This window comes from Oncorhynchus mykiss, chromosome 8, assembly GCF_057628025.1.
Source record: "Oncorhynchus mykiss isolate SJ-2025 chromosome 8, ASM5762802v1, whole genome shotgun sequence".
Lineage (NCBI taxonomy): Eukaryota > Metazoa > Chordata > Actinopteri > Salmoniformes > Salmonidae > Oncorhynchus > Oncorhynchus mykiss.
In genome coordinates, this window is record NC_143029.1 from 75,719,062 (window position 1) to 75,734,270 (window position 15,209).

The 15,209-nt window shown below is 43.0% G+C and overlaps 2 protein-coding genes and 1 long non-coding RNA gene across 9 annotated transcripts in view; 1 reads left to right on the top strand and 2 right to left on the bottom strand.

Moving 5' to 3' along the window:
- On the bottom strand, positions 1-4,820 carry LOC110530538 (uncharacterized). Its single transcript, XM_021613701.3, has 5 exons — positions 4,452-4,820; positions 2,753-3,079; positions 1,655-2,038; positions 1,384-1,541; positions 1-1,240 (listed from the first exon to the last, which is right to left on the bottom strand). Exons 1-5 carry the CDS (start codon positions 4,516-4,518, stop codon positions 1,190-1,192), a joined length of 987 nt encoding a protein of 328 aa, XP_021469376.3. The 5' UTR covers positions 4,519-4,820; the 3' UTR covers positions 1-1,189.
- LOC110530535 (importin-13) overlaps positions 4,727-15,209 on the top strand; it is a 17,626-nt gene continuing 7,143 nt past the window's right edge. For 4 of the 7 annotated variants that reach the window (XR_016482608.1, XR_016482609.1, XR_016482611.1 and 1 more), the window contains exons 1-9: positions 4,727-5,487; positions 6,124-6,249; positions 6,413-7,086; positions 7,249-7,389; positions 7,586-7,727; positions 7,939-8,105; positions 8,354-8,474; positions 14,645-14,792; positions 14,951-15,199. Coding sequence is in view for 2 of the 7 variants with exons in the window: in XM_021613698.3 (XP_021469373.2) it covers positions 5,413-5,487; positions 6,124-6,249; positions 6,413-7,086; positions 7,249-7,389; positions 7,586-7,727; positions 7,939-8,105; positions 8,354-8,474; positions 14,645-14,792; positions 14,951-15,132 (1,776 nt within the window). In the remaining 5 variants the exon portion in view is untranslated. The remainder of the gene's footprint in view (positions 5,488-6,123; positions 6,250-6,412; positions 7,087-7,248; positions 7,390-7,585; positions 7,728-7,938; positions 8,106-8,353; positions 8,475-14,644; positions 14,793-14,950; positions 15,200-15,209) is intronic. The other 3 variants (XR_016482610.1, XM_021613698.3, XM_036986190.2) reach the window with 1 other exon arrangement.
- Positions 12,020-15,209, bottom strand: part of LOC149982116 (uncharacterized) — an 8,825-nt gene continuing 5,635 nt past the window's right edge. Inside the window, exon 2 of the long non-coding RNA XR_016482615.1 lies at positions 12,020-13,726. This is a non-coding gene — a long non-coding RNA (uncharacterized LOC149982116). The remainder of the gene's footprint in view (positions 13,727-15,209) is intronic.

Consider the following 15,209-nt stretch of genomic DNA (forward strand, 5'->3'; position numbering starts at 1 on the left):
AAGGGTTTAGGTTTATTTATTAAAAAAGTCCTTAAATGTTCATTTTTTACAGTTAACCCTGAATCTGTATGTCAACCTCTTACATCACTATTGGCACTTACAGGTAAAACACTTAAACACTGTAAATATGATTTGTTGCAGTGCACGACAAAAAGTAATTTTCTTCAGGTCATTTTCAATCTAAATGTAACTTAAAATCTCATAGTTCTAATACATACTCTGCTGTTTCTGCATTTTATTATTTCCAATTAACTTAAAGGATCATTTTCTGAGACACTCTTAAATACCAAGTAAATATTTTGCGCAAAAAACAAAACAAAAAAAGTTAGACAGGCCCACTGGGCTAAAAATTGATCAGCCGCCCCTGCCTTTCTACACCCCTAATCTAATTAACCAACGAATGCAGAGAAGCTGACTGTTTCTCTGACTGTTTTGGGTTACATTTACAGAATGTTTACTGGCTATCAAGTAAGACCAAGGATGGATGTTTTTCAACCCACTAGGCATTCTGGTTTGAAAGAGCACTTCACTCATATTTGGTCAGTTCAAGGATTAGAATAGTTCTATAACATGGTTTATGGGAGACTGATAAACATTTAAATCAAGTACCTCTACAGTAACCATCTTTCACTCCCTTTCCATTTTCCCTCGCTCCTGGACTCAGGCAACAACATCCAACGTGACATTGTGTCTTCTTCATACAGTACCAACTCATTTAGTGGCTTTGGAGACTGTGAGAGCACTGTGACTGTTTCTATAACACATTAAAGTGCAGCCTGTGCTGTGCATGACCTGTATCAGGAGGAGGGGTGCATTACAAAGGGAACTCGTCTCTGAAGAACAAAACAGACCCCTGTGGAGATGAGTGGTCCGAGAGTTTCAAAGGGAATATTGAGGGTGTTGGTCTAATGTTTAAACGGAACCTCTGATGTTGGCTTAATGTTGAAACCTCTGATGTTGGCCTAGTTTTGAAACTCCTCATTGGGTATTTAAAGCCCTCTCATTGTTAACAGAACACAATCAAATTGGAAACTGCTCAGAAGGGGGAATCATAGGGAGTCAACATGGGCACTGGCAGTTGAGTCCAGTCAAAAGCTTTGCCAGGATCCAAAATGGCAGCCCATTGGGTGTCTGCTTTGTAGTTGTGCTAGAAGAAAAGTTGACTGTTGTTGATGAAAAGTTTCCATCATCAGTAAGTGTAAGTGTATCTGGAAAGTGGCGTGTCTTCCATCAAGTCATCCTGGACAGGAAGACAAAACAAGAGAGTCATAATGCTGCCAAACACTATATCACTTCAAATTAATTGAAATCATATATCTCACATGAACAAAATGTCATGCCACAGAAGACCTGAATCTAACATGATAAGTATAGTATGGTCACCATAGGTAGATCCTGCAGCCGGTGGAAGTCCGGGTGGTCGGTTCGTTGGCGGAACTTGAGGAAGAGGATGACAGAGACTACGGCTGTGGTGACAATGAAGACAGAGACCAGGCCAGCCAGCACAGGGTCCAGAGGAGAGTGGAGATGTGGCCCTTTGTCTGGAACAACATGTTAACTGATTTATTTATTGATTGTCTAATTAGTTGTGTAATTTGTTAACTGGATAATGAGTGAACAATTTGATTGATTAATTGGTATATTATCACCTTACCCTCATCTCCAACATTGAGCTCCGATGGAACCTCCTGTTGAGGTGGGCTGACAGGGATGTGGACTGGGGCAGAGGTCTGGGGGTGCTCCATGGTGAGGGGTTGGGTTGGGGAAGGGATCAGGGCAAGGGTGCTGGGTTGGACAGAGGACTGGATCGGTATTAAAACATGGGATGGAAGTAGGTTGGTATCTAAGGCAGGAGGAGTAGAGGTGGTGAGGTGGCCTCCAGCGAAACCAGGGTGGGTAGTGCCCCCTAGGGTGGATGGGTGGCTAGTAGTGTCCCCTAGGTTGGAGGGGTGGCTAGTAGTGTCCCCTAGGATGGAGGGCAGTCCTGCAGGGGAGGTGCTCTTCACAGGGGATGAGGAGGAGGAGCCATCTGGAACGGCTGAGTGATAATCACATAGAAATATAATTACAACAGTATTACATACAGACAGTATTACACACTGTATATACAGTATCTCAATGGAAGTAACAGATAAGGGTTCTGCAATGAGTCTTTTTTTCATTTACCATCATTACTGCTTCTCCTAAATGAGGTTATACTCTTGTTATTTGAAAGCAAAAGGAGGAGAATGAGAGAGACAGATATATTGAAATCTGGATGGTATTATGTCATATTGTGTGTTTGTCAGGCAGAAGAGGCATCAGACACAGCAGACTCGCTCAGCATTGACAGAGATAGTTATATTTGTTAAAACGATACCTCCTACATCAGGTTGCCACATCCCCCTCTATACCGCTCAACACCCCTCTACTCCCTGTTGCCAAGGCACACAGGTAGCCAGGCCCAGGGCATACCATGATAGAAGGGAAAGATGGAGCCTTTCTATTCCCCTGGTAAGCTGTTTGATGGTGGGTGGAGCCTGAGGCAAGCTTCTGTGTTTGCAAACAAGCAGCTTTTGCAGAATGCGGCTGTCTATGTTCAGACTGAACACTATATAAACAAGCTACCAGCTGAGTGGTGGCTGAGAGAAAGTCACAGAGTAATATAATTACTATAGTATTACATAGACAGGACTACCTCAGGGTAACCATGGGGAATATAGACAGGCTTAATGACGCTGATAGAAGTGAAATATCCTTTGGGTTACAGTACCTGCGAGAGTGGCATTGTCTTGGGTGGTGGTAACAGTGTTTACTGTGTGTGCAGCTGGAGACTTGGTCATCTGATTGGTCACAGCCATGTCATCGCTGTCACCAGCATCTGTAACAGAATCTGATTGGTGCAGCTTGTCGCTGTTGGTAACAGCTGGTTTGGTTGGGGCTCTATCCGCTTGGTCTGGTGAGGTCTGATTGGCAGGACCTGGCTCTGGCCCCGGATCCCCATCTTCATTGATAATTGGGAGGGCTTGGGATGCAGTAGACACGTCCTCACGCTGGAGGCTAACTGGGATGAAGACAGGGGGCAAAGCAGTACTCTGGCCTACAAGAAAATAATGATGATGTCGCTGTATACATATAATGTCCTGGTTCTCCATGTTGTTGTGAATAGATGAATTACTGATACTGGTAGACAGTACAAAAGCATGACTGGGAAATACATATTTATTGATTATTTTTCCTTTCCACTTAACCTGAGCAGGAAGAACTCAGGGCTCTGGTCATGATTGTTGGCATTTTCATATATTTCTAGTGTATGTTCAAATGCCATTGAATTGTTCATTGTTTAAGAGTATTGAGTGTTGAATAGTTAATGTGTCAGTGGCCTGTAGCACTGTGGTGTTATATAATTAGGCATCCGTGGCTATTGCTGAGAGGGGGTACATCATTTCATCTTCCATTCTTATCAGCAATACTAATTGATCTGCTGTTGATCATGTCATATGATATACTTATGTTATGAAATATTCATAATAAGAGCAGTTGGCAAACAATCCAAATGCAATAGGCTATACAAAAACATGTTTTCATAGGCTTACTGGAATATGAGACTATAGTACTGAACGAGTATGTATTTAAATAAGAATGCAATACTCACAAGAATAACTGATTAAGTATATCAAGCAGGGTTAGGTTAAATTCCAATTTAATTTGAAATTCCAATTATATTATTGAATTCACTAATGAATTGAAATTGAATTTTAATTGTAAACACATTTAATCTTTGGAATTGAATTGGAATTCAATATTTGTACATTTCCCAGTTAATGGAATTAATCCACTTAGTATAACAAATTTGACTACAGGATTTGTTTTAAATAATTTAAACTTGAATTTCTATATTTCCATTATAGCGAGGCTGTCTGAACAGTGAAATGATCAGCCTCAAACCCTGAGGGAATTGAATTCAAATTTGTGGAATTGTTTTGTTCATAATATTGAATTAGGAATGGAATTAATGGAATTTACCTAATATTGGAATTGAATTATCTCTGAATTCAAAGACTGTCCTGGAATTTGAATTTAATTAAATTTACAGGGAGAAGTAATAAAATTAGAATAGAATTGAACCCCAACCCTGATATCAAGCAAAAGATCAGGCAAAATATGTTGAGAAATTCAAAGAATGTTCCTATTGGCCTCTTATGTCAATAAAAATATCCTTACCTATAATAACCTCATAATAACCCGCACTGACAGGTAGCCCTAGTGTATGACCAGTCGATAAACACTGCCAAATTAAATTGGTAACATTACATTTACGTTTAGCCTACATTATACAAATTGTCATCAGAATATCAGAATAACTATCTTCAGAATATTTTGTGATGATTAAGTAAACTGAATGACAAGCACAAAATATATATTCTCAGCGGGCTGTCTATTCTAAACACAGCACACACACCGACACCTACCCTTTGTCTGCGATGATCTGGTAAGGATCACCAAAGCACAAACCACTAGATGCATTTCAATGTTCATTTCATGTGCCGCTTTCGTGGATACGATGATAAAACGTTCAACGGCTTTTAACGTCCGTTCTCTTATTTGCTAGAGCGTATTATTTGCTGCTCTTTCGGTTGGTTATCTGACAGAGAACAGCATTGCTAAAAATACAGAAGGGTCTGGCATTAGAGGATATGAAAGAAGGGGTGGGGTTGAAATGCCTGTATGACGCGCGGTGCGCAATGTTGGACTAACGCACAGCGCAACACACAAAGTGAGTCTCTTCCCAGCTCCGTCAGGACGATGTCTGTCGATGTTAAAGGCCCACAGTGTGTTATGAATGTGTCACTGTCACGGGCTCACTTCCATTGCTAGCCCGCGACCGCCCTTCCCATTAAAGGGGGGTACGCTGCACCTCAACCAGCTGTCACTGCATGCTTCGTGCGCTCCTCATTGCTCCCTGATTAAAACAAGCATTTCTAGGCATTCCTTTATCAGAAATACTGATAAGCCCTACACAGGTAGAGTTATGGATCTGTTTTAAATATTCGCTATGTTCTTATGCTTATGAGAAAACTATAAAGACCAACATTTCCCTCTTAAACATTTCCAGAATTAGCCTAATCTGCCAACAGAGGTCAGTGTTTCAATATGCTCCTGTCATACGTTGCTAGACCTCTGGTTTGTGGTCAGCACTACGGTCAGCACAGGTGTCAGTCACAAAAGGACAATGAATGCTGAATCCGTTAACGACAACTAACTTTTAACAAGTAGCAGGCTGGCCTTCTGCCAGGGGCCGCCTCTGTTCATCAACAGCACTGTCTGATAGTGGGAGACTTATTAAAGCCCAGGATCGCAGGCAGCAAGCGCAAAAATCTAAGAGCGGACATTAAAAGAAGTGTTCCCATTATAAAGCTTGTCATCTACGGGATGGAGCCCCCTGACAGCTCCGTGCAGAGCCCCGACTTCGTGTCCTTAGAATTAACGGTGGAAAACGTCGAAAAAGTAAGTTGTCCAACTCATTCAGTGCGCGACAGAGAAGTGGTTCGTTTTATGCAGTAGGCTACCAACAATGACAGCTCTCATTAAGTCTGAAAGCAGTTTGTTCATCTCAGTCAAGTCTTTCTAAATATCTCATCAGCATTGTGGTTTTATGCGTTGTGACAATGATATTTATTAGGCCTCCATATTATTTCCCAAATAGGCTACACAGATGTAGGCCTATTGGTTGACAGTTGAAAAAATGCAGACTAATTACAATGGAATTTTGACCTTTAACAAATAGGCTACAGAATAGCTTTTGAATTAATATTTCACAATGGGCAATTCATATGGAGTAAACTAGTTCAATGGGACATAGAGGGAAGGGGGCTGTTGTAATATGATATCAGTTACACACATACTGTGCTAATTATAACCACCACCATGTGCTTGGGATTAGTTGCCATTAGCAACAGCACTCACTCATGCAGAGTTGGCCATCCTGTGTGCTTTTGAGGCTCCCCTCTTACATTCCTTATCAGTGGCAGTCATGCCTTCAAGGACACATTGTATGATAAGGACTCCGGTCACTTTTTAATTTCTCTCCCTATTGTAAATTAAATTAATTGAATTGGAAATGTCCTCTCCTCCCTCCTCTAGGCCCTCCAGCAACTGTACTATGACCCGGACATGGAGCATAAGAATGTGGCCCAGAAGTGGCTGACTCAGGCCCAGACCTCCCGTCAGGCCTGGCAGTTCTGCTGGCCTCTGCTCAGCCCAGACAAGGTCCGCTCCACAGCCCCATCCTACAAACTCCCCTGTACTTTCTACAGACTCTGTTGTGTAGTAATCATTCCTTTCCTGCTTGTATTTCACTCCATGACGACACTCATAATAACCCTGTAGAACGCTGTATTCTTGTTTTACTATTACACCATTGTCAAAACAGCTTCCTGAGATCCAGTTCTTTGGCGCCAGCACCCTTCACACCAAGATCTCCTGTCACTGGGCCGACCTCCCCACAGACCAACACCAGACACTGAGGATGCAGCTCCTTTCCCACATCTCCCACTTCTCCTCTGGGCCAAAGATGGTGCTGACCAGGCTGTGTGTGGCCCTGGCCTCCCTGGCCCTCCACACCATGCCCCAGGGTTGGCCCCAGGCTGTGGCTGACATGGTCAGGGTCTACCAGCCAGAAAAGGCTGGGGATCAGGGCGGAAGTCAGGGTGGGGCTGGGGTTGGTGGAGGAGGTGGGGCAGAGGAGGAAGTGAACGCCCACGCACACTGCCTGGCCCTGCTGGAGCTCCTCACCGTGCTGCCAGAAGAATTCCAGAGCTGCCGGCTGCCCCAGGCCCGTCGTGCCCAGCTGAGAGAGGCCCTGGCTGGGGAGTGGACGGCGGTATGTCCCCTGCTGCGCCAGCTGCTCCAGAGACAGGAGGGCAACAGCCAGGTGAAGGAGCGGGCCCTACGGTGCTTGTCTAGCTGGGTGGGACTGGATGTTCCTCTGCATGGGGAGAGCGAGGGGCTGCTGCAGGACTGTTTTGCTGCTCTGTCAGACCCAGAGCTGTTTGACACTGCCGTGGAGACCATTGTCAGCTCTATATCCCAACCTGACTGCCAGAGGTGAGATAGACACACACACATTGACAGACAGGCAGACAAACACACACACACACACACACACACACATAGAGCACTTTGATAATGAGTTGTGTTGAGACGCATTGTATTGACTCAGCATACATTTGTGTGTGTGTGTGTGTGTGTGTGTGTGCATGTGTTCAGATACACTGATGCTCTGGTGAACTTGATGCCCCTGGTGCTGGGTCTCCATGACCAGCTGAAAGCCGCAGCGAGGGACGGAGACATGGAGACCTCCCATGGTATCTGTCGCATCGCTGTCGCTCTGGGGGAAACACACTCCAGGTACACATACCTTTAGGTTAGGGCTTGGGCTATGTTACTAGATAGTTAGTTTGCTAACTATCTAACTAAAGTTTGCTGATACTTAGTTGAACATCTATGAACCATCTGTGGTGTTAGTATTAAGTGATAACCAGTTTTCTTGGCTCATTATGGACCTGTTTCACCTCATCTCCCTGGGTGTGACTTTGTGGAACAGGACTCTTCTGGAACAGGTGGAACACTGGCAGGGATACCTAGCCCTAGTCAAAATGATCCTGTTCTGTACTGGCATCCCTGGGCACTACCCAGTCAACGAGACCACCAGCTCCCTCACACTCACCTTCTGGTACACTCTGCAGGTATGTACCCTACACCCTAACCCCTACACCCTAATCCTGGACACTATCCAGTAAACAAGACCACCAGCTCCTTCACCTTTTGGTACACTGCAGGTATTGGTGAAGGGTTTGGGTTAGGGTTAGTGGTAAAACCTACAGTGCTGGAGAGGAAGTACCTCATCTGTACATTGTAGCATGGTCACTTTCTGATGTATACTTCCTGTGGTTCCAGGATGACATCCTGTCATTTGAGGAGGACAAGCAGGTAGTTTACCTGCAGGTCTACAGACCAGTCTACTTCCAGCTGGTGGACGTTCTGCTCCACAAGGCCCACTTCCCCTCAGAGCAGGACTATACTTCCTGGTCCTCAGATGACAAGGAGCAGTTCAGGATCTACAGGTAAACAGGAAGTCTACTTCTACAGAAGGGATGGGAGTTGTAGTCCTTGGAGAAGCTCTTTGATTTTCACTTGAGATTTTACATTATTTGACCCAAGATTTTGTTGTACGATGTATGTTATGCTTTATCTAACACTAGTTTCTAGTCGACAGATCTGTTGAATGTTTTTACCAAAGTATTTCATTTTGAATAGAGCAGAGTGCCCAGGGAACATTGTGATTATACTGCATGTGTGTTTTGTGTGGTAGAGTCGACATATCAGACACTCTGATGTATGTGTACGAGATCCTGGGGGCGGAGCTTCTCAGTAACCTCTATGATAGACTGGGCCGACTGCTGATGGACACGGAGAGACCGACAGCATGGCAGGTCAGTTCAAACACCAATTTACATAAATACAGTGATCATACAACGGGTCACACATACAAAGACATACACTACCGTTCAAAGGTTTGGGGTCACTTAGAAATGTCCTTGTTTTAGAAAGAAAAGCAACAAAAAATATCCATTAAAATAACATCAAATTTATCAGAAATTCAGTGTAGACATTGTTAATGTTGTAAATGACTATTGTAGCTGGAAACGGCTGATTTTGAATAGAATATATACATAGACGTACAGAGGCCCATTATCAGCAACCATCACTCCTGTGTTCCAATGGCATGTTGTGTTAGCTAATCCAAGTTTATAATTTGAAAAGGCTAATTGATCATTAGAAAACCCTTTTGCAATTATGTTAGGACAGCTGAAAACTGTTGTTCTGATTAAAGAAGCAATAAAACTGGCCTTCTTTAGACTAGTTGAGTATCTGGAGCATCAGCATTTGTGGGTTTGATTACAGGCTCAAAATGGCCAGAAACAAATAACTTTCTTCTGTAACTCGTCAGTATTCTTCTATTCTTGTTCTGAAAAATGAAGGCTATTCCATGCGAGGAATTGCCAAGAAACTGAAGATCTCGTACAACGCTGTGCACTACTCCCTTCACAGAACAGAGCAAACTGTCTCTAACCAGAATAGAAAGAGGAGTGGGAGGCCCCGGTGCACAACTGAGCAAGAGGACAAGTACATTAGAGTGTCTAGTTTGAGAAACAGACGCCTCACAAGTCCTCAACTGGCAGTTTCATTAAATAGTACCCGCAAAACACCAGTCTCAACGTCAACAGTGAAGAGGTGACTGCGGAATGCTGGCCTTCTAGGCAGAGTTGCAAAGAAAACGCCATATCTCAGACTGGCCAATAAAAGAAAAGATTAATATGGGCGAAAGAACACTGGACACTGGACAGGAACTCTACCTAGAAGGCCAGCATCCCGGAGTCGCCTCTTCACTGTTGACGTTGAGACTGAGGGTTTTCTAATGATCAATTAGTCTTTTAAAATGATAAACTTGGATTAGCTAACACAACGTGCCATTGGAACACAGGAGTGATGTTTGCTGATAATGGGCCTCTGTACACATAAGTAGATATTCCATAAAAAATCAGCAGTTTCCAGCTACAATAGTCATTTACAACATTAACAATGTCTACACTGTATTTCTGATCAATTTGATGTTATTTTAATAGACAAAAACAAGGACATTTCTAAGTGACCCCAAACATTTGAACGGTAGTGAATGTATACGTCCCAAAGCTATTTTGTCATGTTTCTTCCTGTGTGACTCTATCTCATCAAGCTACCATCTCAGGAAAAAACTTCAAACTGTAACCAGTGCCTGCAACCTGGATCAGGTTGTCAGTCAACCTAGCAGGGTAGTTACAAACAGCACAGGAATTAAATCATCAAATCATCATGTATTGATCACATATTTACTAATGCTACAGATATTTGCTTTAAAGCAGTATCCAGATCCATAGTATGCAGTGATCACAATATAAGAACCATATCTAGGAAAACCAAAGTTCCAAAGTCTGGGCCTAATATATAAGAGGTCATACACAAAGTTTTGTAGTGATTCATATGTTGATGATGTATTTGCTGGTCTGTGGTGTGTAATGAGGAGCAACCAGACGCTGCACTTGACACATTTATGAAACGACTTATTCCAGTTACTAATAAGCACGCACCCACTAAGAAAATTACTGTAAAAGACTGTAAAAAATCCCCTTGGAGGAATTGATGGCAATGCCCAACTGATTGGCAAACGTACTGCAAATTAAGAAATCATGTGACTAAACTAAATAAAAAGAAACTACACTATGAAACAAATATAAATTATATAAAGAATGATAGTAAATAGCTTTGGGGCCAACTCGGCTCCTAAAGCCAACTCGGCTCCTTCACTCATTGAATCAGATGGCTCATTCATCACAAAGCCCACTGATATTACAAACTACTTTATTAACTTTTTCATTGGCAAGATAAGCAAACTTAGGGATGACATGCCAGCAACAAACCTTGACACTACACATCCAAGTATATCAGACCAAATTATGAAAGACAAGAATTGTACTTTTGAAATCTGTGAAGTCAGTGTGGAAGCAGTGAAAAAATTATTGTTGTCTATCAACAATGACAAGCCACCGGGGTCTGACAATCTGGATGGAAAATGACTGAGGATAATAGCAGAAGATATTGCCACTCCTATTTGACACATCTTCAATTTAAGACTACTAGAGAGCGTGTACCCTCAGGCCTGGAGGGAAGCTAAAGTCATTCCGCTACCCAAGAATAGTAAAGCCCCCTTTACTGGCTCAAATAGCCGACCAATCAGCCTGTTACCAACCCTTAGTAAACTTCTGGAAAGAATTGTGTTTGACCAGATAAAATGCTATTTCACAGTAAACAAATGGATAACAGAATTTCAGCATACTTATAGGGAATGACACTCAACGAGCACAGCACTTACACAAATGACGGCTGATTGGCTGAGAGAAATTGATGATAAAATTATTGTGGCGGCTGTCTTGTTAGACTTCAGTGCAGCTTTTGACATTATCGATCATGGTCTGCTGCTGGAAAAATGTATGTGTTATGGCTTTACACCCTCTGCTATAATGTGGATAAAGAGTTACTTGTCTAGCAGAACACAGGTGTTCTTTAATGGAAGCCTCACGAATATAATCCAGTTAGAATCAGGAATTCCCCAGGGTAGCGGTTTAGGCCTCTTGCTTTTTCAATTTTTACTAACAACATGCCACTGACTTTGAGTAAAGCCAGAGTGTCTATGTATGCGGATGACTCAACACTATACACGTCAGCTACTACAGCGACTACAATTACTGCAACACTCAACAAAGAGCTGCAGTTAGTTTCAGAGTGGGTGGCAAGGAATAAGTTAGCCCTAAATATTTTTAAAACTAAAAGCATTGTATTTGGAACAAAACACTCACAAAACCCTAAACCTAAACTAAATCTTGTAATAGATCATGTGGAAATTGAGCAAGTTGAGATGACTAAACTGCTTGGAGTAACCCTAGATTGTAAATGGTCAAACCATATTCATGCAGTACAAGCTAAGATGAGGAGAAGTCTGTCTATAATAAAGTGTTGCTCTGCCTTCTTAACAACACTATCAACAAGGCAGGTCCTACAGGCCCTAGTTTTGTCGCACCTTGACTACTGTTCAGTCGTGTGGTCAGGTGCCACAAAAAAGTACTTAGGAAAATTGCAATTGGCTCAGTGCTGCCCCGTGGATGTACACTATGGATGAGAGCTGGATGAGAGCTACTATTAATAATATGCATGTCAATCTCTTCTGTCTGAAAGTGGAGGAGAGATTGACTTTATCACTACTTTTATTTATGAGATGCATGTTCAATACACCGAGCTGTCTGTCTAAACTACTGGCACACAGCTCGGACACCCATACATACCCCACAAAACATTCCACAAGAGGTCTCTTCACAGTCCCCAAGTCCAGAACAGACAATGGGAGGCACATAGTAATAAACCCAGCAAAAATAGAAACGTCCTCTCACTGTCAACTGCGTTTATTTAGAGCAAACAGCAAACTTAACTTCTTGATGCACCCATCCCGTTAGCGGGATCATTTTCGTCAACATCCGCTGAATTGCAGAGCGCCAAATTCAAATTAAATTACTACAAATATTTAATTTTCATGAAATCACAAGTGCAATATAGCAAAACACAGCTTAGCTTGTTGTTAATCCACCTGGCATGTCAGATGTCAATAAAGCTTTTTGGCGAAAGCATACCAGGCGTTTATGTAAGGCCATCTCTCTCAGTAGACAAAATATTACAAACAGCTAGCAGCCAAGTAGATTGGTCACGAAAGTCAGAAAAACAATAAATTAAATTGCTTACTTTTAATGATCTTCGGATGTTTGCACTCACGAGACTCTCAGTTACACAATAAATGTTCCTTTTGTTCCATAAAGATGATTTTATATCCAAAATACCTCCATTTGGTTGGCGCGTTATGTTCAGAAATCTACAGGCTAGAGCGGTCACGACATCGCAGACGAAAATTCCAAATAGTATCCGTAAAGTTCGTAAAACACGTAAAACTTTTTCTATAATCAATCCTCAGGTTGTTTTTACAATATATCATTGATTATATATCAACCGGGACTGTAGCTTCTTCAATAGGAGAGAGAGAGAAATGTCTTCTCCAAGCTGTTGCGCACGCAAAACGCTGCTGGCACCCAGCCATCCACTGACGCAATGTGATCTTTCTCGCTCATTTTTCCAAATAAAAGCCTGAAACTATGTCTAAAGACTGTTCACACCATGGGGTAGCCATAGGAAAATGAATCTGGTTGATAACCCTTTAAATGGAGCGACGGCAGGCAATGGAACAGAGAGCTTTCAGGAAAAACAGCACTTCCGGGTTGGATTTTTCTCAGGTTTTCGCCTGCAATATCAGTTCTGTTATACTCACAGACAATATTCTGACAGTTTTGGAAACTTTAGAGTGTTTTCTATCCTAATCTGTTTAATTTGGGTACATATTTCATCCAAACATCAAAATACTGCCCTCTACACTCAACAGGTTTAACGTAAATATTTGTATGACCATAACAAGACTCAACAACTGAAACATAAACTGAACAAGTTCCACAGACATGTGACTAACATACATGGAATAATGTGTCCCTGAACAAAAGGGTGTCAAAATCAAAAATAACAGTCAGTATCCGGTGTGGCCACCAGCTGCATTAAGTACTGCAGTGCATCTCCTCCTCATGGACTGCACCAGATTTGCCAGTTCTTGATGTGAGATGTTACCCCACTCTTCCACGAAGGCACCTGCAAGTTCCCTGACATTTCTGGGGGGAATGGCCCTAGCCCTCACCGATCCAACAGGTCCCAGACGTGCTCAATGGGATTGAGATCCGGGCTCTTTGCTGGCCATGGCAGAACACTGACATTCCTGTCTTGCAGGAAATCATGTACAGAACGAGCAGTATGGCTGGTGACATTGTCATGCTGGAGGTTCATGTAAGGATGAGCCTGCAGGAAGGGTACCACATGATGGAGGAGGATGTCTTCCCTGTAATGCACAGCGTTGAGATTGCCGGCAATGACAACAAGCTCAGTTCGACGATGCTGTGACACACTGCCCCAGACCATGACGAGCCCTCCACCTCCAAATCAATCCTGCTCCAGAGTACAGGCCTCGGTGTAACGCTCATTCCTTCAACGATAAACACCATCAACCCTGGTGAGACAAAACCGCAACTTGTCAGTATGTTTTTAACATAAATCTTCAATAATGTTCCAACCGGATATCCCTACCGGCCAAGCCCTCCCTAACCCGGACAACACTAGGCCAATTGTGCGTCGCCCCACGGACATCCCAGTCGCGGCCGGTTACGACAGAGCCTGGGCTCGAACCCAGGGTCTCTGGTGGCACAGCTGGCGCTGCAGTACAGCGCCCTTAACCACTGCGCCACCCGGGAGGCCCCATATTCTAGCTTTTTATGGCTGAGTAGCAGGCAGTTTACTCTGGGCACCTTATTCATCCAAGCTACTCAATACTGCCCCGTCACCAAGAAGTTAACGCCCGTTCCACAGGTGCATGTTCATTAATTGTTTATGGTCCATTGAACAAGCATGGGAAACAGTGTTTAAAGCCTTTACAATGAAGATCTGTGAAGTTATTTGGATTTTTACGAAGTATCTTTGAAAGACAGAGACGTTTCTATTTTTGCTGAGTTTACATAGAGCCATGACTACATGGAACTCTAGTCCACATCAAGTAACTGACGCAAGCAGTAAAAGTAAAATTAGATTTAAAATACAGATAAAAAAACACCTTATGGAACATCTGGGACTGTGAAGCAATACAAATATTGGCACAGACACATGCATACACACACACAATAACATACGTGCACTATACATACCCATGGATTTAGTACTGTAGATATGTGGTAGTGGTGTAGTAGGGGCCTGAGGGCGCACAGTGTGTTGTGAATGTATTGTAATGTATGTATTGCCTTAATTTTGCTGGACCCCAGGAAGAGTAGCTTCTGCTTTGGCAGCAGCTAATGAGGATCCATAATAAATACAAATCTCACTCTCTAGCTTCCTCTTTCTGGGACATGTTTTCTATTTTTCTTTTGTATTTTTCCAGGACACTGAGGCCCTTCTCTTTGGCTTCCAGGCTATAGCAGAGACCATAGACGTCAACTACTCTGATGTCATCCCAGGCCTCATCGGTCTGATCCCACGGATCAGTATAAGCAACATTCAGCTAGCTGACACCGTCATGTACACTATAGGTGCTAGCCAACATCTTAATCCAGTTGTATTATAGTTTTCTTTGCTACCTTTCTGTTTGTTCTGGCCCTCTTTTCCCTACAATCTCCTTTCCTGTCTTTCTCCCTTTATCTATCTGTCTCTTTCCTTTATATCCCACCCCCTTTCTCTCGCTGTCTAGGTTCTCTAGCGGAGTGGCTGGCGGACCATCCGATGATGTTAGGCAATGTATTACCAATGGTGCTCCAGGGCTTGGTGAAGGCTGAGCTGTCCGTGTCCAGCGTGTCCACTCTGAAGAGAATTTGCAGAGAGTGTCGTCACGACCTCGCCCCTTACATCCATGACATCATGACCGTGTCACAGGTCTTTGTGACAATAAGATTCACAAAGCATGTGGTGATAGATGCAGTGTACTGTAGCTCAAAATATGGTGCGTGGTA